This window comes from Puma concolor, chromosome A2 (genome assembly GCF_028749965.1).
Source record: "Puma concolor isolate L17-30 chromosome A2, mPumCon1.1.hap2, whole genome shotgun sequence".
Classification (NCBI taxonomy): domain Eukaryota; kingdom Metazoa; phylum Chordata; class Mammalia; order Carnivora; family Felidae; genus Puma; species Puma concolor.
This window is the reverse complement of record NC_141668.1, coordinates 151,287,399-151,311,728: the sequence shown is the minus strand read 5'-3', so window position 1 is coordinate 151,311,728 and position 24,330 is coordinate 151,287,399. Positions and strand designations below refer to the sequence as shown.

Genomic DNA, 24,330 nt, shown 5'->3' with positions numbered 1-24,330 from the left:
CTGTCTTCCTTTACCTGTGTTCAGCTAGTGATTTATTGGAAAATTTCTTGAATTCCAAGAGAGAGAAGAAAAAAGAACTCTTCTACTTTTTGCAAGTTGATTCTGCACTGGGACACTCCCTCAACACTTAGCCAGGCCATTTAGCCTGGCCATCTGCCTTAGTCTTTGCTTCCAAACAGCTTAGGGATGAGACAGGGATGAAAGATTTAGGTCTTTGCAGGTGTCTTCTGAGCATAAGTCTTGCCCTGGTCATGAACATGGCTTTTTTAATTTCCCAGTACACACAGGCACTTTGAATGCCTTAATTTCTGAAGGAAACTACACCCAGATTTTCCCATGAGGCTTTTAGCACTCTGTTGTGTGCCTAATATATAATATTTTCCCCCAAACAGCTGAGGTTGTTCATTTGCCTTACATTGTTCCAGGAACGCTTACTGCTTTTCCACCCCAAATGAGCTCTGAGATTGGCAAACCGAAGGCAGGTGCCTTGCATTAGTCCTTCAGGTAACACCCAGACAGATTAGACCAGCAAACATGATTCTATGGTCTGCTCTGCTCTGGAATCAGTAACCAGGTCCCACACTGGGCTGCCATCTGCAAGACAGCCCTCATTCTGAAGAGGAGGGATGGGACAATGGCAAGTAAAAATTCCACAAAGTCTTCCTACTGTTTTTAAATTGCCTTTTTCTTTAATCAGCATTCATTTGGTTGCTGTAAACTTTTGACTGTTTTGTAGAGTTCTGACAAAGTTGGTTTTGATAGTTTTTGTTTGACTTTTTGATGTTTCTATGGAGGAATGGGCCTAGGAGCCATCCACTGTGTCATTTTCATGGATATCACTACATTCCTTTTTTTTTTTCCTAGAAACTTTCTTTTTAGCTTTTACATTTAGGACTTAGATCATACTAGTTGACCACAAATGGGTGAGACTGTTTCCAGATTCTATTTTGTTTCATTGATCTATTTATCTTAATAAACACCACACTGTCTTAATTACTGTAGCTTTCTAGTAAGGCTTGAGGTCAGGTGAGGTAAGCTCTTCAATTTTATTTGATTTTTTTCAAGACTGTCTTGGCTGTTCTAGGTCCTTTGCTTTTCAACATAGGTTTTAGAATCAGCCTTTTAAGTTGCACAAAAACAATCTTCTGGAATTTTGTTTGGGATTGTATTGAATATATAGATCAATTTGTGGGAAACTGTAATCTTAGCAATATTGTCACTCAATTCATGAATATGGCATATTTTTTCATTTATTTCAGTCTTCTTTAATTTCTCTCAGCAATGTTGTGTAGTTTTCAGCATGGAAATCTTCTATTTCTGTTTCTTAGGCATTTGATTTTTTTTTTTTTTTGATGCTATTGGAAATGCTTATTTAAGTTTAATTTCATTTTCCAGTTTTTTGTTAGTTATAATTTACTTTTTTACTGTGGTAAAATATACATGACATAAAATTTGCCCTTTTAACTATTTTTAAGAGAATGTTTCTATGGGATTAAATATATTCATGCTGTTATGTAACCATCACCACCATCCATCTTTTTCATCTTCTCCACGTGACTCTGTATCCATTAAACACTAATTTCCCATTCCCTCCTCCCCCTCCCTCTGGCAAACACCATTCTACTTTCTGTCTCTATGAATTTGGCTACTCTTAAAGTTTCATATAAGAGGAATCATAATAGTATTTGTTCTTTTGTGACTGGCTTATTTCATTTAGCATTATGTCCTCAGGATTCATTCATATTATAAAATATGTTGATGTTTCCTTCTTTTTGAGGGCAGAATAACATTCCATATGTGCTAATTTTGTTTATGCATTCATCTATCAATGGACACTTGGGTTGCTTCCACCATTTGGTTATTGTGAATATGTTGCTATAACCATGGGTCATACTATCTGTTGAATTTCTCCTTTCACTTCTTTTGGGTGTATACCCAGAACTGGACTTGCTGGGTCACATGGTAATTCCATTTTTAATATTTTGAGAATTGCCATACAAGTTTCTACAATAGCTGTACCATTTTGCATTCCTACCAGCAATGCACAAACTTTTCAATTTCTCCACATCCTTGCCAACACTTGCTATTTTGGGTTTTTTTGTTTGTTGGTTTTTTTCAGAAAAGTCTTCATATCCTAATGGATACAAAGTGATATCTTATCATGGTTTTGATTTGCATTTCCCTAATGATTAGTGATGCTGCACATCTTTTCATGTGCTTGTTGGCCATTTATATACCTTCTTTGGACAATTGATTTTTGTATATTGACATTATATCCCATGACTCTACTAAACTCACATATTCAAGTAGGTGTTCAAGTAGATACTTAATGACTTTCTATGTACACAATCAAGCTGTTTACAAATGCAGACAGCTTTAGTACTTTTGTTCTAGTCATTATGCCTTTTATTTTTTATATTAACAGCCTTTCATTTTAAAGCAGTTTTAGGGGGCGCCTGGGTGGCTCAGTCGGTTGGGCGGCCGACTTCGGCTCGGGTCACGATCTCACAGTCCGTGAGTTCGAGCCCCGTGTCGGGCTCTGTGCTGACTGCTCAGAGCCTGGAGCCTGTTTCGGATTCTGTGTCTCCCTCTCTCTCTGACCCTCCCCCTTTCATGCTCTGTCTCTGTCTCAAAAATAAATAAACGTTAAAAAAAAAAATTTAAAGCAGTTTTAGGTTTATGGAAAAATTGAGCAGAAAATAGAGGTCCCATGGGCTCCCTGCTCCTCATCCTGCTGCACACAGTTTAGCTTATTATTAACATCTTGCATTAGCGTGGTACATTTATTACAATTGACAAACCAGTATTGCTGCATTATTATTAATTAAAGCCCATGGTTTACATCAGAGCTCACTTTGTGTTTTGTAGTTCTCTGGTTTTTGACAAATACATAATTTCATGTATCTGCATTTATAGTATCATACAGAATAAAATGCTCCTATGGTTTCACCTGTTCATCCCTCATTCCCTCCACCAGACACCTGCCAACCATTTACTGTCTCCATAGTTTGCCTTTTCCAGAATGTCATATAGTTGGAATCATGCAATATGTTACCTTTTCAGATTTAAGTTCAAAATTCCTCCATGTCTTTCTGTGGCTTGACAGCTTGTTTCTTCACTAAATATTCCATTGTGGTATGGATGTACCGCAGTAAGTTTATCAGTTACCCATTGGAAAGTCTTCTTGGTTGCCTTCAACTTTTGACAATTGTGAATACAACTGCTATAAACATTCATATGCAGATTTTTGTGTAGACATAAGTGTTCAACTCACTTGAGTAAATACAAAGAAGCTGAATTGCTGGATCATATAGGGAGACTATGTTTGGTTCTGTATTAAACCACCAAACTGTCCTCCAGAGTGGGTGTGCCATTTAGCATTCCCACCAGCATTGAATAAGCATTCCTGTTGCTCCACATCTTAGCCAGCATTTGGTGTTGTCAGTGTTTTGGATTTTTGACTTCCTAATAGATGTGTAGGGTTATTTCATTATTGTTTTAATTTTCAATTCTTTAATAATGTATTATGTTGAATATATTTTCATATGCTAGTTTGCCATCCGTACCTCTTTTCTGGTGAAGTGTCTGCTTGGTCTTTTCTTCATTTTTAATGAGTTGTTCATTTTCTTATTATTAAGTTTTCAGGGTTATTTGTACATTTTAGATAACAAATCTTTATCAACTGTCTTTTGCAAACATTTTCTTCCAGTTTGTGGTTTCTTTTCTTATGTCTCATAACCACCGTCTTTTGCAGAACAGAAGCTTTTATTTTAATGAGGTCCAGCTTATCAATTCTTTCACGGCTCTCGGAGTATTATACTTCTGTGATCCATTTTGAGTTAATTTTGTAAAAAGTGTAAGGTCTGTGTCTAGCTTCACCTTTTTTGCATGTGGATGTTGTTTTTTAACATCATTCATTGAAAAAAAACCTTTCCATTGGATTGCCTTTGCTCCATTTTCAAAGTTCAGTTGACTATATTTGTGTGAGTCTATTTCTGGGCTCTCTCTTCTGTTCCATTGATCTATTCTTTCAACAATACTGCACTATCTTAATTACTGTATCTGTACTGCAAATCTTGTAATTGCACAGCGCCATCTCATTTTGGGTTTGCCATGTGGGACAGAGAGAAGCAGAAGACAAGGCAGGATGGAGGCCCTGAATGGTAGAATCAGAACTGAGATTGGAGAGGTATCAGGTGAGGGGCTTGAGAGCATGGGGTGAGCATCCTGGGAGCAAGAATGAAATGCCATCTGGGAATCCTTTTTCAGAGCTGCAAGGGACCAGTACGAGATGGGCCCTTACTTGCTGAACTATCTTCTTAGGGGCCTAGTATGCTGGGCCAGTCTGAAGGTCAGTTTATTTCTTTGTTGATCAGGCACAGGGCAATATCTCTTGGGGACACAATGTCACTTGGGGAAAGAGCAAGAATGGGGATACAAAGTCCCCCAGAGTGTGCTCAGGACCACTCCTGCCCCAAGGCTACAAGCGTCTCCCCCTCCCCCCCATCCCTACTTCTAGTGTTTCAGTGTATTCTCAGGGAGAGTTCCTTCTCCAGCTCAATTCTCAATGATGATGGGGAAGAGAAGGGAAGTTCTGTGATGTTCTGTGAGGGTTTGAGAGGTCTGACTCTGAAAGCCCCACCTACAGCCTCACCTCTGCTGAGGAGCTCTGGGTGTCTCCACCAATCCAGGCCGACTCTAGCCACAGACCTGGCTGCTAAAGGAGATCCTCTCTGTGGATTCCCATCCTATGTCTCATTGATTTCTTCTGCCTCAGGCTGTCTGTTGCCCAACACCCACAGGTCCAGACACCTCCGGTTCTCAAGACCCCCGGCCATTAGAGGGACACCCAAGGTGGTAGTTTAGACCTTGGATGAAGCTTGGCCTTCTTGGGCTGGTCCCTGAGTCTCTACTGCTCACACAGGAATGGTGCCATATTCCTGGGGTCCTGTCTCTGGGGATAAGAGGCCCCACGTATTTCCCCTCCAACAGCCTCTCCCCATCCCAGCCCCAGCTACCTGTGTTTTCTTGCTTCCAAGAATTTTCCACCAAAAGAGCTCTCCCTCTGAATCCCTGTTTTACTTTGCATTCTTAGCTCATCGCAGAGTGGAAAGCCTTAATTACCTTGAGCCTGGCGAGCAGTTTGGAATTCTGCATCACCATCCCCAGGTAGGACCACATGGGCCTAGTGGGCTATATTACCTGAGCTGGGAAGGGCTTAACTCAACGGTTTTCAAATCATGGTTGCACATTGAATTCCAATGTCCAGGCCTCTCCACGGACCAGTAAAAGTAGGATCTCTGGATGTGCCCAGGCATTGGTATGTTTTGTGTCCTAGGGGATTCCAATGAAACATAGGTTGAGAATCAGAGAAGTAAAGCCTTGCCAGCCTGGGTTTTAACCATCTCTCGCTGCAGGGGTGGTGCCTACAGAGATAGTCATGCAGAATTCTGCCATATTCAGCATGCAGACCTAGCGAGTCTCCTACCTCTCACGCCAGCGAGGCAGGCAGATGAGAGCTGTGTCCAGAGCTCCTGGAGGGGTTCCTTTGGAAGAGCAAGCTATGGCTGCATCACTGCCACCTGCAGCTACTGGAGGCAATGGGTGTCAGACTGATCCCTGAATCCCCGTCTCTGCCATAGCTGTTCTGGAAACACCCTCCCCTGAGCCCCACACGCACGCACGCACACCCCTGAGGAGAGGGGAAGCCTTACCCAGATGCAAGGCCCCTGAAGACCTCTGATTTCTGTATACTTCCTCCCACCCCTCAGGCAAGGCCACCCATTGCAGACACCTGGGGAGGGTCATGAGCCTCAGGCTTCTGGGAGGCAGGTTCAGAGACAAATATCTGAGGGACCTTGAGCATCCAAGCAGAGGCTGTGAGAGACAGAGACAGAGGGCTGAGCCTGGGTGCTGAGAGTTAGCAAGAAATTCAGCCAGCACAGGCCATCAGCTCCTGAGACAGGCCCTGCAGGGGGCGTGGCCATCTGTGGGAGGGTTGGGGCAAATACAGTGGATCTTGGGGGGAGGCCAGAAGAGCTGCTTCTGAAGATGTGGTAAGATTTAGAGGTCATATCCCTAAACCAATGACTTCCAGTGGCATAGGGACAGTCCTTGTCTACCCTTGGACTCCCTCTGCTTGTTTCCTCAGCCCTACCTCCCTGGGCTCTCTCTCCCCTCCCCCACAGTGCCTGGTTTTCCCAGGAAGTGGCCAGCAGAGGGGAGGGAAACCTTGTCTCTCAACCCCTGGTGGTGGAAGCGGCAGGCACAGCTGCTGCTCCTGGGCTCCTGTCCTGGTCTTCCCCAGAGGCTAGTTCTGGCTGACTATCCCCCAGTGAGGCACAGCTCCTGTCCTGCTGTTGCTCAGCTGGGTGCCCTGTCTTCCTGGCTCCCTGTCAAACACTGCATTGGCCCTGAGGACCCTGCCTAGCATAGGCCTGTGGAATCCTGGTCTTCCCAGCTGGCTCTGGCTGCAGCCTGACTCTCTGGTGTCCTATCTTGAATGGAGATGCCTGGGGAGGGGCTGCAGAAAAATAAAGCCCAATGCCTAACCCTGCTTGTGGAGAGAGCTGGGGTCAGGCTGGCTGAGGTGTCAGAGCCTGTCCTGGGTCCTGGGGTCTCTTCTGGGTACAGGATGGGTCAGATTTGCATTAAGAGTAAGGGTCTAGAGTGGGGTACCCTGGGATGGGCTGATCCCTCTTTCATGGCTCTAATTTCCAAAGAGCAAGAGTATGCTCAGTTAAGTGTCTTTATTGGAAGAGAGATCCAGTCTCCTTGGCTCTACTAGTGCCCTAGGTCAAGAGAATTTCGATGTCAAGTTCCAGCCGGCTGGCTTTGACCTCATAGCGGCCCCGGATCAGACCCCGGGTTTGACTGGTATGCCAGCGCCAGTGAGACTGGATGATGCAGGCCGCTTGGCGTGCCTGAAGAAATCGTCTGTGAGCCCGCCACATCCGAACCTGTGCCTGCACTTTCACCACTGCCCACTCCTGGCAGGTGTAGAGTCTTAGTGCCAGGCGCCGTCTCTGCTCCAGCATCTTGGCCTGCATCGACCTCCACCAGCACTGGATGACCCAGGCCCTGAGTGCTGTGTGCAGTAACGTCCGGCGCACCATGTTGCCACGCCACCATGACTGAATCTTTACGGCTGCGTTCTCTAACTGATCAGGGGAGGGAAGAACACGGAGATGCTCATTGGGGTACCCTCCCATTTCTGTCCCCATCTGTGGTGCTGGGTAGAAAGGGGGCCTGGCACAGGTGGCCCTGCCCTCCCATTTCCAGGCCCATTCATCGTATTTCCAGTCCCCCACTCATCAGTAGTCACTGCTTATTATCTGTCAGGCAGACCCTTTCCGTGTGGGTGTTACTCACATTTTGTGTGTCCATGGCCCTGGTCTTCAAAGTCCACTCATTTATCAGGCCACCCTAGTCTTTAGCCCCGCCCTCAACTGTTAGTCACCCCCCCCCCCGTTAGACTCCGCCCACCTGCACACAGGTCTCCTCCCTCATCAGGTCCTGTCCATCCACATTTTTGCCACATCTCTCTCCTCCTCTTGTTCGTGCCTCCTTCCGGATTGACCAGTCCCCTCATTTGTTAATTCCCATCATTTTGGAGGTCAGCCGTTATCTCTTGCTTGCAGTATATTTCGCAGACCCAACTAGCCTCTTAAGTCTTGCTCTTTCTACACTTTCCAGTCACTTGTTTCTGTTCCTGATGGCGGCAGCAATAAGAGACTCATGCAGCTTTCCTTCAAGTAAGGGGTTTTACTTAGGAATACTCATAGCCAGTTTGGATTTCCAGAAGCTTAAGTGTCAGAGCCCGTGGGAGGGCCTCCAAACAGTGCATTCACAGGCTAGTATGCTTTCATGTAAAATTTGTGAAAGCAAGACAGTTGAAGAGGCCCTTTGTCTCCCCCTGTCTGACCACCTCTGTCACTCTTCTACTGGGTGGTGTTGGAGTGGCTGCGGCCCTTTTTGGGACATGACTAAGGAGAAACAGAGCTGGGATATGCGTACTTAGTATGGGTTAAATGAGACAAATTTATGTCGTTCACAGTCACCGTGGGGAATAGATACATCCTTGCCAACCATTCCACTAGAAATGGCTTCCAGGAAGGCTCTCACCAGTTACTGTGTCATGGTAAGAAGATGCAGCGACACATGCTGCTACGGTGATATGAACATGCCCTACAGTGCCAGGCACCAGAAGTAGGTGGGCGGGGGAGGAAAACGGAGGCTTGAAAAGTATGGAGATAAAAGCTGCTCTGTAGAAAGTTCTTCCTCTTGTTAGACATGTAAAACCGTAACTGGAAGATTCTGTTCTCACTGATGCCCGCTTAAAACTGAGGTTCTGTCTTGTCGGGAATATACCTGCTAATGCAGTGAGACCATTATAAACATGCCATACTTTTCTCTTATTTTGGTGTGAATTTTGTGAAAGGGAATTGATCAGAATTCCTGTGATTTCAGTGCAGCAACTAGCAGAGCTACTCAGAACAAACAGTGTGTAAGTCAGCATGAGAAATCATACTTTACTTCATGGCATCCTGAGTATCTATAATAAATAAGTTTCTATCAAAAATGATATTACAAAATCATCATATTCAGAAGTAATCAAAGGTTATGCTGCAAAAAGATGTAGGAAAAGCATGATAGAGGTGGGAAGGTGAGCTAATATATACATGATGCTATGCTTTGGTATTTGCCAACTTTTGAGAATTTACAATTTGTTGTAATTTCTTTATTTGTCCTTCATTATTCACTTGCCAATTTCAAGCCTGTAATTTTGTATTCTTTTTCTTAAAGTAGGCCTTCCAAATTATATAAACCTCAGGCCCCACAAAACCTGGATCTGCCCTGCCGTGTGTAAGAATGCAATTGTGCAGCCAGGTCTCCCGGGAGCTCACAGAAAGCTGCGATTCCAGGATTCAGGGCTGGGACTGGAAGTGCGGACGCAGGTGATGCAGAGATGCCGGGCGTCCTTTGGGATCTGGAAGGCCATTGTGGCTCTGGCTTTAGCATGCGTGTTAGCATTCATTTTTCTGCATGAGGGTTTGCTAGGCGTCCGCTGCTTGTTGGGCTATGCACTGTCTGTGGCTTCTGTTTATGTGTATTTGAGACCTTGTGTGAACGCTCATTCTCATGGCCATGGCATTGGCCATTGGGGTGTCTCAGAGGTTCTGTGCCTCTTGTCAGCCACACAAGCTCTTTGCATCATGTGAAAAGTCCTCTGGAGCAGACTCTGTTGCTTCCTTTAATGACTGTCAGTCTGGGTGAGCAGAGAGCTGATATCAGTGTCTTAAAGGCCTCCATCGCTGCACTCAGCTGTTGGTCCTGGCATCAGGCATCTATCCACTCCCAGTCCAGTCCGCCAGATTTTGCAGAAGGGATCCACAGGCTGTGGGCATGGCCAGTGTTCGGAGGCTCAGTCGATCTGGGCCAGGTTGCCATGATCAGGGTGTCAGATCCCACTATTCCTTGTGAGTCTCTCCCCTACCCCACTCTGGCCTAGGTGTGTTGTTGCCAGAATACCTTGGCTTTGTCTCCTTCTTAGAAGTCTCTGGGAGAACCTGCTGGCCCCTTTTATGTTCATGCTTTTATAGATATTCACAAAGTGGCAGCAGATGGGTGCGAGAGGTAAGATTACAGACTATGAGACTTGGTCTCTATTTCATCAGTCCCCTCCGCTCCCCAGCTTCCGGCTCTCTTCCTTGCTTGATTTCTTGATCTGATTATAAAATGGTACATATGTTGCTAACATTTCAAATAATGCAGAAACATGTAAGGTGGAAAGTGGATTTCCCATGAAATTTGCCTCCAAAGCTCTTCCTCCAGAATTTATACCATGCACAGACTAATTTACATTTTCTATTAAAAATAATTTCTTTTTAATTCATATATTTCAAGCTAAAATATCCCTTAGCAGCCCTTCTTGGCATTAATACTAATTCCAGCTTGGAGAGTATCCTGGACAATTAGTTATGCCTTTATAGACACGGTACATCCATGTACCTAAGGAAATATAAAACTGTTTTGTGTGTTTTATGTATTTTTTTAAGTTAATTGAGGTAAAAATTACATAACATAAAATTGACCATTTTAACAATTTTATTATTTTGTTTATTTAGAGAGACAGCACAAGCGTTAGAGGGAGAGAAAGAATCTTAAGCAGGCTCTACACCCAACACGGAGCCCAACACGGGGCTTGATCTCAAATCCTGAGATCATGACTTGAGCCAAAACGAAGAGTTGGTTGCTGGGGGCGCCGGGGTGGCTCAGTTGGTTGAGTGTCTGACTTCAGCTCGAGTCATGATCTCATGGTTCGTGAGTTTGAGCCCCGCATTGGGCTCTGTGCTAACAGCTCAGAGCCTGGAGCCTGCTTTGGATTCTGTGTCTCTTTCTTTCTCTGCCCCTCCCCTGCTCTCTCTCTCTCTCTCTGGCTCTCTCTCTCTCAAATAAATTAAAAAAACATTTAAAAAATTAAAAAAAAAAAAGAGTTTGTTGCTTAACTGACTGAGCCACCCAGGCACCCCTTAACCATTTTAAAGTGTATAATTGAGTGGCTTTTAGTACATGTGCCATGTTATACAACCATCACTGCTATCACTGCTATCTACTTAACCAACTGAGCCACCCAGGCGCCCCTCGGCTTGTTTTAATTCTAATTTTGCCCCCTCCCCCACCAATAAACCGTGTATCCATTACACAGTCATTTCCCCCTACCCTTCTGTCACCCCAGACCCTGGCAGCTTTTAGTCTGTATGGAGTTGCCTATTCCAGATGTTTCTTATAAATGGAATGAGAGAATAAATGGCCTTTTATGACTGGCTTCTTTTACTTTGCATGTTTTCACGGTTCATCCGTGTTCTAATATGTATCAGTACTTCATTCCTTTCTATGGCTAACTACTATTTTCTTGCATGGATATACCACATTTTGTGTATCCACTCATAAATTGGCAGATATGTTAGTGTTTTTTGCTCTTTGGTGATTGTCAATAGTACTGCTCTGAGCATTTGTGTACAAGTATTGGTTTGAACACCTGTTTTTAGTTCTTTTAACTATATACCTAGGAGTGGAATTGCTGGGTCATGTGGGAATTCTGTGTTTAACTTTCTGAGGAACTGCCAATCTGTTTTCCACAGCATCCAGGCCATTTTACATTCCCACCAGTCTCCATATCCTTGCCAACACTTGTTATTTCCCACTTTTAAAAATTATAGCATTTCATTGGGGTTATGATTTGCATTTGCCAGATGATGTTGAACATGTGCTTTGGGGGCATTTGCGTATTTTTCTTTGGAGAAATGTCTATTCATGTCCACTGACCACTTTTTAATTGGCTTCTTTGTCTTTTCATTGTTGAGTTGTAAGACGTCTTTATATATTCTGGACTCTAGGTCCTTATCAGATATTTGATTTGAAAATATTTTCTTGGGGCACCTGGGTGGCTCAGTTGGTTGAGCGTCTGATTTCGGCTCAGGTCATGATCTCACAGCTTGTGAGTTCGAGCCCCGGTTGGGCTCTGTGTGACAGCTCAGAGCCTGGAGCCTGCTTCTGCTTCTGTGTCTGTCTCTCTTTCTGCCCCTAACCCACTCGCATTCTGTCTCTGTTTCTCTCAAAAATAAATAAACATTAAAAAAAATATTTTCTTCCATTTTGTAGGTTGTTTTTTCCTTTTTCATATAATGACGTTTGGTGCACAAAAGTTCTTAATTCTGTTGACATCCAATTTATCTATTTTTCTTCCATTGCTTATACTTCGGTGCTAGAGCTAAGAATCCATCCACTGCCAAATCCAAGCTCATAAAGTGTTACTCCTGTGTTTTCTTCTCAGAGTTTTATAGTTTTATCTCTTACCTTTGGGACTTCAATTGATTATGAGTTAATATTTGTATATGCTGTGAGACAAGAATGCAACTCCATGCTTTTGCAGAGGGTTACCCAGTTGTCCAGGCAGTGTTTGCTGAAGAGAATATCCTTTCCCCTGAGTCTTGGTGTCCTTGTTGAAAAATCAGTTGAACACAGGGGCTCTTGGGTGGCTCAGTTGGTTAAGCCTCTGACTTTGGCTTAGGTCATGATCTCGTGGTTCTTGAGTTCAAGCCTCACACTGGGCTTTCTGCTGAGCCTGCTTCAGATCCTCTGTCCTCTTCTCTCTCTGCCCTTCCCCTGCTCTTGCTCTCTCTTTCTCAAAAAATAAATAAACTTAGAAAATTAAAAAAATAAAAGAAAAATCAATTGAACATAAATCTATAGGTTTATTTCTGGTCTTTCAATTCTAATCCATTGATCTACATATCTAGATAGTACCATACTATCTTGATCACTGTAGCTTTGTAGTAAGCTTTGAAATTGAGAAGTTTGAGTCCTCCAACTTTATCTTTTTCAAGATCATTTTGGCTATTCTGACACCTTGGCAATTCCATCTGAGCTTTCCGTTTCTGTAAAAAAAAAGGGCAGTGAGAATGAAAGGTATTGCATTGAATCTGTAAATCAATTTGGAGAATATTAAGTCTTCTGACCCATGAACACAGAATATCTTTCCATATACTTAGGTCTCCTTTAATTTCTTTCAGTGTTTTATAGTTTTAAGTCTACAAGTCCTACACCTGCTTGGTTAAATTTATTCCTAAGTATTTTTATTCTTTTTAAACAATTGCTTAGGTTTATTTACTTTGAGAGAGAGAGAGAGTGTGAATGGGGCAGGTGCAGAGAGAAAGGGGGGGGGGGACAGGATTTGAAGCAGGCTCTGTGCTGACAGCGGAGAGCCCGAGGCAGGGCCCAAACCCATGGTTCATCTAACTTGGATGCATTTTAGTTCTCTTTCTTGTTTAATTGCCTTGGTTAAAACTTCCAGTATGATGTTGAATAACAGTGATGAAAGCAGATTATCTTGGTCTTATTCCTCATCTTAGAGAAAAAACTTTCAGTCTTTCACCATTGAGAACAATGTCAGTTGTGGGTTTTCCATAGCTGCCCTTTATCAAGTTGAGAAATTTCCTTCTACTCCTAGGTTATTGAATGCTTTTATCATGAAAAGATACTAGATTTTGTCAATTCTTTTTCTGTATCAATTGAGATAGATGATCATGTGATTTTCCCCTTTATTAACATTGATTTTCATATGTTGCACTTGCCTTCCTCCCATTCCTGGGATAAATCCCATTAGGTCCCATTGTATACCTTTTAATATGTTTTTGGATTTGATTTCCTGATTTTTTTTTTGAGGTTTTTGCATCTGTACTCATAATTGGTATTGGTCTTTAGAGTTTTTTTCTTATGGTATCTTTGTCAGGAGTTGGCATCATGGAAGTGCTGCCCTCAAGGAATGAGTTAGGAAGATTCTCTTCTCTTCTGTTTTTGGGAAGATTGTTAGAAGGAATGGTATCAGTTCTTTAATGTTTTATAAAATTCACCAATAAAGTCAGCTGGCCCTGGGCTTTTCTTTATTAGAAGTTTTTAAACTGTTGATTCAATCTTTTTCCTTGTTACAGGCCCATTCAGATTTTCTATTTCTTCTTCAGTCAGTTTTGGTTGTTTGTGTGTGGCTAGGAATTTGCCCATTTCCCCTTGGTTATCTAATTTGCTGGTATAGCAAATTGTTTGTAAGATTCTCATGATCTTTTTATTCTATAAGGTCCCCACTTTCATTCCTGATTTTACTAATTTGAGTTTTCAGTCTAGCTAAAGGCTTATCAATTCTGTTGGTCTTTTTAGAGAATCAACTTGGTTTTATTGATCTATTGTTTATCTTATTTTCTATTCTGTTCATCTTAGCTCTAATCTTTATTATTTCTGCCCTATTTGCATTTAGTTTGCTCTTCTTTTTCTAGTTTTTTGAGGTGGAAGGTTATTAATTTGAGATATTCTTTTCTTTTAAGTTTATTTATTTAAGTAAAGTATGCCCAATGTGGGGCTCAAACTTATGACCCTGAGATCAAGAGTGACTCTCTTGACTATTCTGAGAGCCACTGAGTCACTGAGTGACTCTCAGTGACTATTCTGACTGAGCCAGCCAGGTGCCTGAGATATTTCTTCTTTTTTTAATGGAGGCATTCACAGCTATAAATTTCCTTCTGAGCACTGCTTTTGCTATATCCCATCCATTTTGGGATGTTGTGTTTTTGTTTTTAATCATATAAAAGTATTTTCTAATTTTCCTTGGGATTTCTTTTTGACCCACTAGTTATTTAAAAATATGTTTTTTGGGGCATGCACCTGTGTGGCTCGGTCCGTTAAGCAACTTGAGCTTAGATCATGATCTCCTGGTTTGTGAGTTTGAGCCCTGCGTCGCGCTCTGTGCTGGCAACTCAGAGCCCGGATCCTGCTTCGGATTCTGTGTCTCCGTCTCTTTCTGCCCCTCACTCACTCATGCTCTGTCTTTCTCTCTCAAAAATAAATAAACATTAAAAAAAATTTTTTTTAAGTGTGTTTTTAGTAGGGGTTGTCTGGGTGGCTCAGTCATTTGAATGTCTGACTCTTGATTTCGGCTCAGGTCATGATCTCATGGTTTGTAAGATCGAGCTCCACATCGGCCTCGGGCTTCAGGCTCTGGACTAACAACGGTGGAGCCTGCCTGGGATTCTCTTTCTCTCCCTCTCTCTCTCCCCCTCCTCCACTCTTGAACGTGCATACACACTCTCTCTCAAAATAAATATTCTTTTTTTAAAGTGTGTTTTTGGAGCCCCTGGGTGGCTCAGTAGGTTAAGTGTCCAACTTCGGCCCAGGTCATGATCTCACAGTTCATGGATTCTAGCCCCGCGTGAGGCTCTTTTGCTGACAGCTTAGAGCCTGGAGCCTTTTTCAGATTCTGTGTCTCCCTCTCTCTCTGCACCTCCCCAGCTCATGCTTGCACTCTCTCTCTGTCAAAAATAAATAAACTTAAAAAAAAATTTTTTTAAATAAAGTGTGGTTTTGATTTTCACAGAGTGGTGAATTTTCCAGATTTCCTTCTATTATTTTTATTAACATTCTACTATATATATATATATATATATATATATATATATATATATATATATTTCTATTTTCATTCCATGTGGTCAGAGAAGATACTCTGTATGATTTCAACCTTTTTAAATTCATTGAGATTTGTTTTGTAGCCTAATATATGTTCTGTCCTGAAGAATGTTTTACATGCCTTCGAGGAGAATGGTGTTCTGCTGTTGTTGGGAGGGGTGTTCTCTAGATGTCTGTCAGGTCTGGTTGCTATATAGTGATGTCTGAATCTTCTGTTTCCCTAGCATCTTTTGTCTAATTGATCAAATGATTAGTCTCCAACTATTATTGTTGAACTTTCTATTTCTCCACTGATTTCTGTCAGGTTTTTCTTCCTATATTTTGAGACTTTTGTTACTTTCATATATGTTTATAATTATTACATTTTTTTTTTTTTTGAGAGAGAGAGAGAGAGCTTGTGCAAGTGGGGGAGAGGAGCAGAGGGAGGGAGAGAGAATCTTAAGGAGGCTTCACACCCAGCACAGGGCCCAATGCGGGACTTGAACTCACTGGCCCGAGATTAAGACCTGAGCTGAAATCAAGAGTCAGATGCCTAACCGACTGAGCCACCCAGGCGCCCCTATAATTATAACATATTCTTGATAGATTGACTCTCTTATTACTAGATAACGTCTTTGTTTTTTATACGATTTTTGTCTTAAACTCTACTGTATCTGATATTAGTATATCTACGCAGCTCTCTTTTGGTACGGTTTTCCTGGAGTATCTTTTTCCATCCTTCCTCTTTCAACCTGTTGGTGTTCTTGGATACAAAGAGAGTGTTTTGTAGACAATATAGTTGGACCATGTTTCTTTGTTATAATCTATTCTGTCATTCTCTGCTTTTGATTGGAGAGTTTAAGCTGTTTAATGTAATCATGGATAAGAAAGAACTGACATTTTGCTGTTTTCTATATGTGATATCCTTGTTGTTTTCTTTCTTTTATTTAAAAAAAATTTTTTTAATGTTTATTTTTGAGAGAGAGAGAGACAGAGTACAAGCAGGGGAGGGGCAGAGAGAGAGGGAGACACAGAATCCGAATCAGGCTCCAGGCTCTGAGCTGTCAGCAAAGAGCCTGATGCAGGGCTCAAACTCATGAACAATGAGATCATGACCTGAGCCAAAGTCGGACGCTTAACCGACTGAACCACCCAGGCACCCCTCTTGTTGTTTTTCAGTTCCTCCTTTACTGCTTTCTTTTGTGTTAAGTTTTCTAGTTTACCATTTTGATTCCTTTTTTGTTTCCTTTACTATATATTTTTAAATTTTTTGTTAGTGTCACTCCAAAGATCACAATTAGCACCTTAAATTACGACAGCCCACTCAAATTAATACAATTTAGTTTCAACTGTATATAAAAACTTTGACCCTGTATTGCTCCCCCTCTCTTATGCTGTTATTGTCCTTACAGATTAATTTATTATTAAGTATTTAATAGTTTGTTGTTGTTGTGGACAGAATGTTTTATCCAACTGAATTTCCATTTGATTACTATTAATACAGAGAAACACCGCTGATTTTTATATATTTATTTTATGAGGCCACATGCCAAATTTTCTACTATTTCTCATAGACTGTTTTTTCTCATTAGATTCTCTTAGAGTTTCAAAGTATACGATCACATCAGCAACAGAAGGAAATAGTTTTTATTTCCTTTTCAAAACTTATAGTAATTTTCCCATCCTGTTGCGTTTGCGAGACCCAAAGCACTGTGCATAATAGGAATGATAGAAGGCATCCCTGTCAGGTTCCTGATTTTATTGGAAATTGTTTTCTTTCTCCTTTCCATTTAGAATGCTGTTTGCCTGAAACAAAATAAGTCTTCATCAATTTTAAGTAGTTTCTTCCTATTGCAGAGTGTTCCTAAGATCTGCTGAACTTTATAAGCATCCTTTTAGGCATATATTGACTTGGCCAAGTGGCTGTTCATTTTTACTTTGAATTGTTCACTAAGGACATATGCTAATTCTTCCTGATATTGAGCCATTCCTGGAATAAACTTGATTTAATCCCACTGTACGATTCTTTTGACATTGCTGGATTCTATTTGGTAATGTTTATTTCACATTTTCACATTTATATGGATTAGTGAAATTGGGCTATTACCTTGGTCAGCAAACCACTGTACCTGCCCAAGCAAATCTGGCCAATTTTGGTACAATCCATGACCTAAGAATGGTTTTTACATGTTTAAATGGTTGGGAAAAAATCAAAATAATAATAATATTTTGCAACACTTGAAATTATGTCAGAGTCAAATTTCAGTGTCCATAATAAAGATTTATTGGAACACTACCACACTCATCTATTTACATAATGTCTCTGGCTGCCTTTGTGTTCCAACACAGAGTTAAGTACTTGCAACAGACACCGTATGGCCTGCAAACCTTAAATATAGACTCCTTGGCTCTTTACAGGAAAAGTTTGCCAACCCCTGGTCTGTCTAGCTTTCTTTTTGGCGCCTATCTTTATCAGGTTTGGTGTGAATGTTAAGTTGGCTTCCTGAAAGGAATTGGAGAGTTTTCCCTCTTTTTTCCTATTATGTGGAATCATTTAAATAGATTTGGAATCATCTCCTCTGTAAATGTTAAATGAAACTCAGCCATAAAACCATCTGGTTCCCAGGCAATATTTAATACATAATAAATATAATCTTCTGTGGTAATTGATCTATTCAAGTTTTCAACTTTTCTTGGGTTGATTTTAATAATTTATATTTTGCTAGGAAATCATCCATTTCCTCAATATTTTCAAATTTGGTTAGCCATAAAATTGAACAGAATACTCTCTCCAAATAATTACAAATTTACTGTAGTCCTCAGCTCTCATTTCCTATTTTGTATATTTTTACCCCCTCTCTTTTTTTTAAATCTGGTTCATAGAAGTTTATATATTTTATTAGTCTTTTTCAAATAACCAGTCTTTTTTTTTTTAATGTTTATTTACTTTTGAGAGAGAGAGAGAGAGTACAAGCTGGGGAGGGGCAGAGAGAGAGGGAGATACAGAATCTGAAGCAGGCTCCAGAGTCTGAGCTGTCAGCACAGAGCCTGACGCGAGGCTTAAAATCACAAACTGCAACATCATGACGTGAGCTGCAATCGGACGCTTAACGGACTGAGCCACCCAGGCACCCCTCAAATAAGGGGGTCTTAAGCTTATTTATCTTTCCTGTAACTTTTTTGGGGGGGGCAGGGGGGGAGTGTCTGTTTCAGTAATTTGAAATTTTATTTCTTTGTATTATCTCCCTTGTCCTCATTTGTTTTGGATTCTTCTATCATTTTTGTTCTTGTTTTTATCTTCATTCAAAGGATGAGTACTGGGTTTCCACATTTTTGGTCTTTCTTCCTTAATAACGAAGGCTTTGTGGCTGTGAGAGTCTGTCCATGTCCAGGCTTCATTAGGAAATAGTCTCTTTTCAGAAAAAAATAACAAGTAGTCTTCTTTTTCTTTTTGCTGTTTCTGTAGTTTGTGGTTTTATTTTGGTTTCGCCTTCCATCAAAGGTTTTCCTTAATTTCCAATGAGGTAACACTTTAAACATGTCTAACGTATTTGTTTCTGATATAATTGGACATACTGATTATAATTGTAAATTGAGGGGTGCCTGGGTGGCTCAGTTGGTTAAGTGTCCATCTTCAGCTCAGGTCATGATCTCGCGGTTCGGGAGTTCGAGCCCCACATTGGGCTCTGCACTGACAGCTCAGAGCCTGGAGCCTGCTTTGGATTCTGTCTCCCTCTCTCTCTGCCCCTCCCCTGCTCACGCTCTGTCTCTCTCTGTCTCAAAAATAAATTAACATTATGGGGCGCCTGGGTGGCGCAGTCGGTTAAGCGTCCGACTTCAGCCAGGTCACGATCTCGCGGTCCGTGAGTTCGAGCCCCGCGTCAGGTTCTGGGCTGATGGCTCGGAGCCTGGAGCCTGTTTCCGATTCTGTGTCTCCCTCTCTCTCTGCCCCTCCCCCGTTCATGCTCTGTCTTTCTCTGTCCCAAAAATAAATAAACGTTGAAAAAAAAAATAAATAAATTAACATTAAAAAAATTTTTTTAATTGTAAATTAAGCTCTTTTTGCCGACCAAGTGCATGCCAGCCCTTTGTAAATATTCTTGGATGTATGAAATAAATCATTGCTCTCCGTTTTGAAAGATGTCAAGTTCTGCATGTGTCTGATGAATTTTGTTTGTTATCATTTCTTAGTTCCCCTGTGCCCTTAGTTTTGGCTACAGATGTTGAAATCTCTTATAATAATGATCACATTCTCCCTGCATCTTATACTTCTGGCAGTTTGTTAGTTAATTCTTTTGTCCAGAACACTGACAACTAATAAAATTTAAGGGGGGCTGAAGGTGGGAGATAAGTGATAAGTATATAAGGAAATTATATTTTCAAAACTTTAAGTGTTTAGCTATAAGAATTTTTATAAGTGAACTTTTTGGCAACAAAGTCACGTAGGGAGGGAAATGTTTCAAAACATTTGTTTTTCTAAAAGCATTTTCCATGGCATCTTATTTTGGCTGATTAGGAGCTCCCTCTAGAGGCTAGAAAAATTGCAGCACCAGGGTTTCTTTCTGTGACTTGTGAGTTCAGTAAGTAACATTTCTGTTTAGGGTTTTTTGCAGGAATCTTTCTAACACACTAGTCATTGTTGGTGAGGGTTAGCATTGTCAAAACTAGACAGTGGGATCCATAAACCCCTTCGTCAGTGCACAGCAATCACAAATGACCATCTGTCCCAGTTCATGGAAAGCTCATTTATTTGTTGGTTTGTTTTCCTCACTGGAATGTGACCACCATGCAGGTATGGACTTTCCCTGTCTCACTCTTTGCTTTAACAAATGCCTGTAATAGTACCTGGCACATAGTAGGGGTTCAGTAATTGTTGAATGGATGAGTGAATTTTTGAGCAGAAATTCTTTGCTTAGTGTTGCTTGGAATCCATGACTAGGCCTGGGGCCAAGGGAAGGCACTTGTCCATGAACTAGGGCTGAGTGGCCTGTGCTCAGTGGGATTTATTTCACTGGATTAGACCAAATTAATTTACTCAACACTTATTTATTGAGCATCCACTCTGCCACAAAGTGTTGTAGAGGCTGGGGATCCAACAGTGAAAAAAAGCAGGCAAGATTCCTGTATTTATGGAACAGTTATATAGAGAATGTTTGGATAGTAATGTTTGTTATAGAGAAAAGTTGGATGGGGGGGGGCAGAGCATGCTGGATGGAAAGGAGGTACCACTTTTATAGGGGTGGTCAGATTGTGGGTCACTTCATGATGAAGGAGGCAGGGAGGAAGCTATACAGGTATCTGGGGGATGGGAGGTGTCAAGGAGCTGAAGCAAGAATGTCCCTGTCATGTTCGAGTGACACTAGGGAGGCTGGTATGGCAGAAGCAGAGTAAGAGAGGAGGAAAGGAAGGAAGATGAAGTCAGAAAGATAAATTTAGGAGATACACCGCAGAGATGTGAAATACTAGAGAGGATGTTTGGGATCTTTCCAGCAAGGGGAAGAACCTTGTAAGTCAAGGGCAAGAGTGAGGCTGGGCTTTCCCACAGACGTCTGTACTTCCAAAAGTGGCTTCCAGGCTGCCTAATCAGAGATCATTTGCTTGCAAAGAGTCTGATCATGACCATGGTTGACAGATCCTAAGGTGGTGATGATGTGGCCGACACGTCCGGAGATGGGAGGTGTGCTAGGATGGCACAGGGTATATAAGGAAGGCCACGGAACCAGATTCTTGCTGAACTAAGCTAAATTAAGAAGAGAATGCCCTTAGACCCCAAGGGTGAGGGGTGCAGGGACCATTTCTCTCTCTCAGCTCTTGTCCTCAGGGCATCTGGTCAGTGTTACCCAAACTGCCGCCACCACCCTCCACTGACCAATGAAAACCTTGAAAATGAAAATTCTTGGGGTGCCTGGGTGGCTCAGTCAGTTAAGCACCTGACATCAGCTCAGGTCATGATCTCACAGTTTGTGAGTTCAAGCCCCATGTCAGGCTCTTTGCTGACAGCTCGGAGCCTAGAGCCTGCTTCAGATTCTGTGTCTCTGCCCCTCTCCTCTCTGCCCCTCCCCCACTTGCTCTCTCTCTCTCTCTCTCTCTCTCTCTCTCTCAAAAATAAATAAACATTAAAAATAAAAGAAAATGATGGGGCGCCTGGGTGGCGCAGTCGGTTAAGCGTCCGACTTCAGCCAGGTCACGATCTCGCGGTCCGTGAGTTCGAGCCCCGCGTCGGGCTCTGGGCTGATGGCTCGGAGCCTGGAGCCTGTTTCCGATTCTGTGTCTCCCTCTCTCTCTGCCCCTCCCCCATTCATGCTCTGTCTCTCTCTGTCCCAAAAATAAATAAAAATAAAAAAAAAAGTTGAAAAAAAATAAAAGAAAATGAAAACTCTTGAAACCTGCCAACATCTGCTGATTCCAGAAAGGAGCAGTCTCCATTTGAGATAACAGAACAAGATTGACTTTTTGGACACTGAAAAGATTCTCTGCAGCTTCATCCTGTTTTTTTGGACTCTAATACCGTTTCACAGACTGCTAATCATGCTGAGCTTTCTAGTGTGAGTGGGGGTGACAAGGGCACCGCCCCGGACTCTACTGCCTGGGCGGGGTGGAGCATGCCCTGTTGCCAGCACTTCTGCTGCATCTGGATGAATGTCGTACTCTGCAGGCTCGGCTCCAGATGCAGAGCCTGGCTGCAGTCAGTACTGTCAGTGGGCCTGATCACCTGACTGGGAGTTGTCACGTTATGGTCACTCATCCAATGCTGCCTTAAGATGAGGCTCAGGCCCCATATGCACAACTAATGATGGTATCTGATGGAGTGGCCTGAGCCCCTGAGAAATCTTAGTGGATACATGAAAGGGGATGGAGCTGTAGCAGAATGACCTTGTCGTGGCAGACTTGCACATATGCACATAGGTTACAAAAGGCAAAAACTTGAACCACAGTGAATCCAAGTCTTTGACCGGACACGTTGGGATCCTCCTGGAACGGAGGAAGATGAGGGAGCAGAGGGCATGTCAGGAGCTGCTGTCTTCCCTGGGAGGCTGTTATGAGACCGTTGCCATCTCCCCCTGGGTTCTGAAGAAGAGCAGGGCTCTTTGCCCTGCCCCGCCCCCATAGAACTGCAGAATATAAAGCCACCCAGCAGTAGCTTAGATTGGGCCCCTCAGCAATGACTTGAACTGCAGTCATCTGGCCCTTTTATTTCATATCTTTCCTGTTGTCGCATGGAGACAAGAACCACAGGGACATGGCGCTTTGAATAATCTTGCTTTCACTGTCTACCAGAGTGATAAACTGTCTGAATCAAAAGTGGCCCACTGCATCCTTACCAGCAAGCCCAGTCAGGCGTTGGCCTTGGTTTTCCCTTGTCATGTGTCTTGAGGGTGTTTGATAGAAAGCCATGCACCAGGTGCAGTTTATCTGTCTTGGTTACTATGAAGCGTCTGGGCTGGGAGAGCTGCAAGTTAAAATGCTCACCTTGTGCCTGAGTAACTGGAACGATAGAAAAGACCAGTAGGAAACGAAGACACCGGTTCTCCGTGCCAGGGTGCTCCCTGTGGGTGGAAGGTGGGGAGGAATGCATGCATGGGTAGCTGTTGGGCTCCTGAGGAGACCGACATTGCCACACATGTGGATTTCCTGACCTGCGCTTTCTACAGAGCTAAGGAAACCTAGTGCTAGATGAAAGTCCACCGTGTCTTGAGTTTGATGGCTAACCTACCCTGCTGGTGGTGCAACAGATCTGAACTTTGAGACCGAGAACAGAAAGAAATCCAAATATGTCAGCAGTCACCATAAGTGTAATGCATTAACTCAGCAATTAAAAAGCAGGTTCATAGGTGGAATTAAATACATTAAATGCATCTACCAAATGTTTATAATAGGGACAGCTAAAGCAAAGTAACACAAATTCGAAAACAAAAAGGTGAAGATATATCAGGCAAACTCTCAACAAAAGAAAGCTATTGCAACATAGAATAGAATAAATAGGACATAAAGTGGAATTTAAACACTGGAAGGACTAAAAGTGTTTTATACTAGGGGTCAGCAAACTGTGGCCCACTGGCCAGTCCAACCAACTGCCTGTTTTTATAAAAAATGTTTTTTTAGGACACAGCCACTCTTGTCTGTTTACATATTGTGTATGGCTGCTGTGGAGCTACAATGGCAGGGTTGAGCAGTTGCTACAGAGACTAGATGGCTGGCAGAGCCCAAAATATTTACTATCTGGCTCTTGGCAGTTCCTGTTTTTGTTTTTGTTAAGTTTATTTATTTTGAGAGAGAGAGTGCACGCATGTAGTGGGGTGGGGGGAGAGAGAGGGAGAGAGAATCCCAAGCAGGCCCCATTGCTCAGCACAGAGCTGGAAGGGGCTCAATCTCATGAATTGTGAGATCATGACCTGAGCCAAAAACCAAGAGTTAGTCATTTAACCATTTGAACTACGCAGGCGCTCCGCAGGTCCTTTTTTAAACCAATGAAAGGAACATTATTCCAAGAAGCCATAATAACTGGGAATGTGTATGTATTCAACAACATAACTTCAAAATGTGTAAATAGGAGCACCTGGGTGGCTTAGTCAGCTAAGCATCCAGCTTCGGCTCAGGTCATGATCTCAAAGTTCATGGGTTGGAGCCCTGCATCAGGCTCTGTGCTGACAGCTTGGAGCCTGGAGCCTGCTTCGGATTCTGTGTCTCCTTCTCTCTCTGCCCATCCCCCACTTGCACTCTGTCTCTCTCTGTCTCTCTCTCTCTCTGTCTCTCTCTCTCTCAAAAATAAACATTTAACTTGTAGAAAAAAAACAAAAAGCTGATAGAGTTACAGAGACAAGTAGAAAATTCTACACGTATACTTATCCTGGACATTCACAGGATAAAGTGGACCAAAAAAAAGATAATATTTGAAATAGCTATTGGATATGTGGAACCTTGTTTTTAAGCACACAACACTATCAGCAAACATTCTTGGGGCACCTGGCTGGCTCAGTCGGTGGAGTATATGACCCTTGATCTTGGGGTTGTAAGTTTGAGCCCCACATTGGGTGTAGAGATTGAAATTTTTTTAATCTTTTTTTTTTTTTTAATTTTTTTTCAACGTTTTATTTTATTTTTGGGACAGAGAGAGACAGAGCATGAACGGGGGAGGGGCAGAGAGAGAGGGAGACACAGAATCGGAAACAGGCTCCAGGCTCTGAGCCATCAGCCCAGAGCCTGACGCGGGGCTGGAACTCACGGACCGCGAGATCGTGACCTGGCTGAAGTCGGAGGCTTAACCGACTGCGCCACCCAGGCGCCCCATGAAATTTTTTTAATCTTAAAAAAGAAAAAAATTCTGGTGCCCTG

General features: G+C 42.5%; 2 protein-coding genes and 1 long non-coding RNA gene across 4 annotated transcripts in view; 1 reads left to right on the top strand and 2 right to left on the bottom strand.

The window, feature by feature from the left end:
• LOC112852942 (IQ domain-containing protein F5-like) overlaps window positions 1-24,330 on the top strand; it is a 52,580-nt gene that overhangs the window by 16,097 nt on the left and 12,153 nt on the right. The window contains exon 2 of one of the 2 annotated variants that reach the window (XM_086698072.1): window positions 5,096-5,169. The exons of the other annotated variant lie outside the window; for it this stretch is intronic. The gene's annotated coding sequence lies outside the window, so the exon portion shown is untranslated. The remainder of the gene's footprint in view (window positions 1-5,095; window positions 5,170-24,330) is intronic. 2 annotated transcript variants of the gene reach the window in all.
• Window positions 6,735-7,420, bottom strand: IQCF6 (IQ motif containing F6). Its single transcript, XM_025916612.2, has 2 exons — window positions 7,372-7,420; window positions 6,735-7,160 (listed from the first exon to the last, which is right to left on the bottom strand). The coding sequence occupies exons 1-2, from the start codon at window positions 7,384-7,386 to the stop codon at window positions 6,792-6,794; spliced, it is 384 nt and encodes a 127-aa protein (XP_025772397.1). The 5' UTR covers window positions 7,387-7,420; the 3' UTR covers window positions 6,735-6,791.
• Window positions 12,238-22,678, bottom strand: LOC147583597 (uncharacterized). Its single transcript, XR_015243234.1, has 2 exons — window positions 22,468-22,678; window positions 12,238-12,440 (listed from the first exon to the last, which is right to left on the bottom strand). It is a non-coding gene; the product is annotated as an uncharacterized LOC147583597 (long non-coding RNA).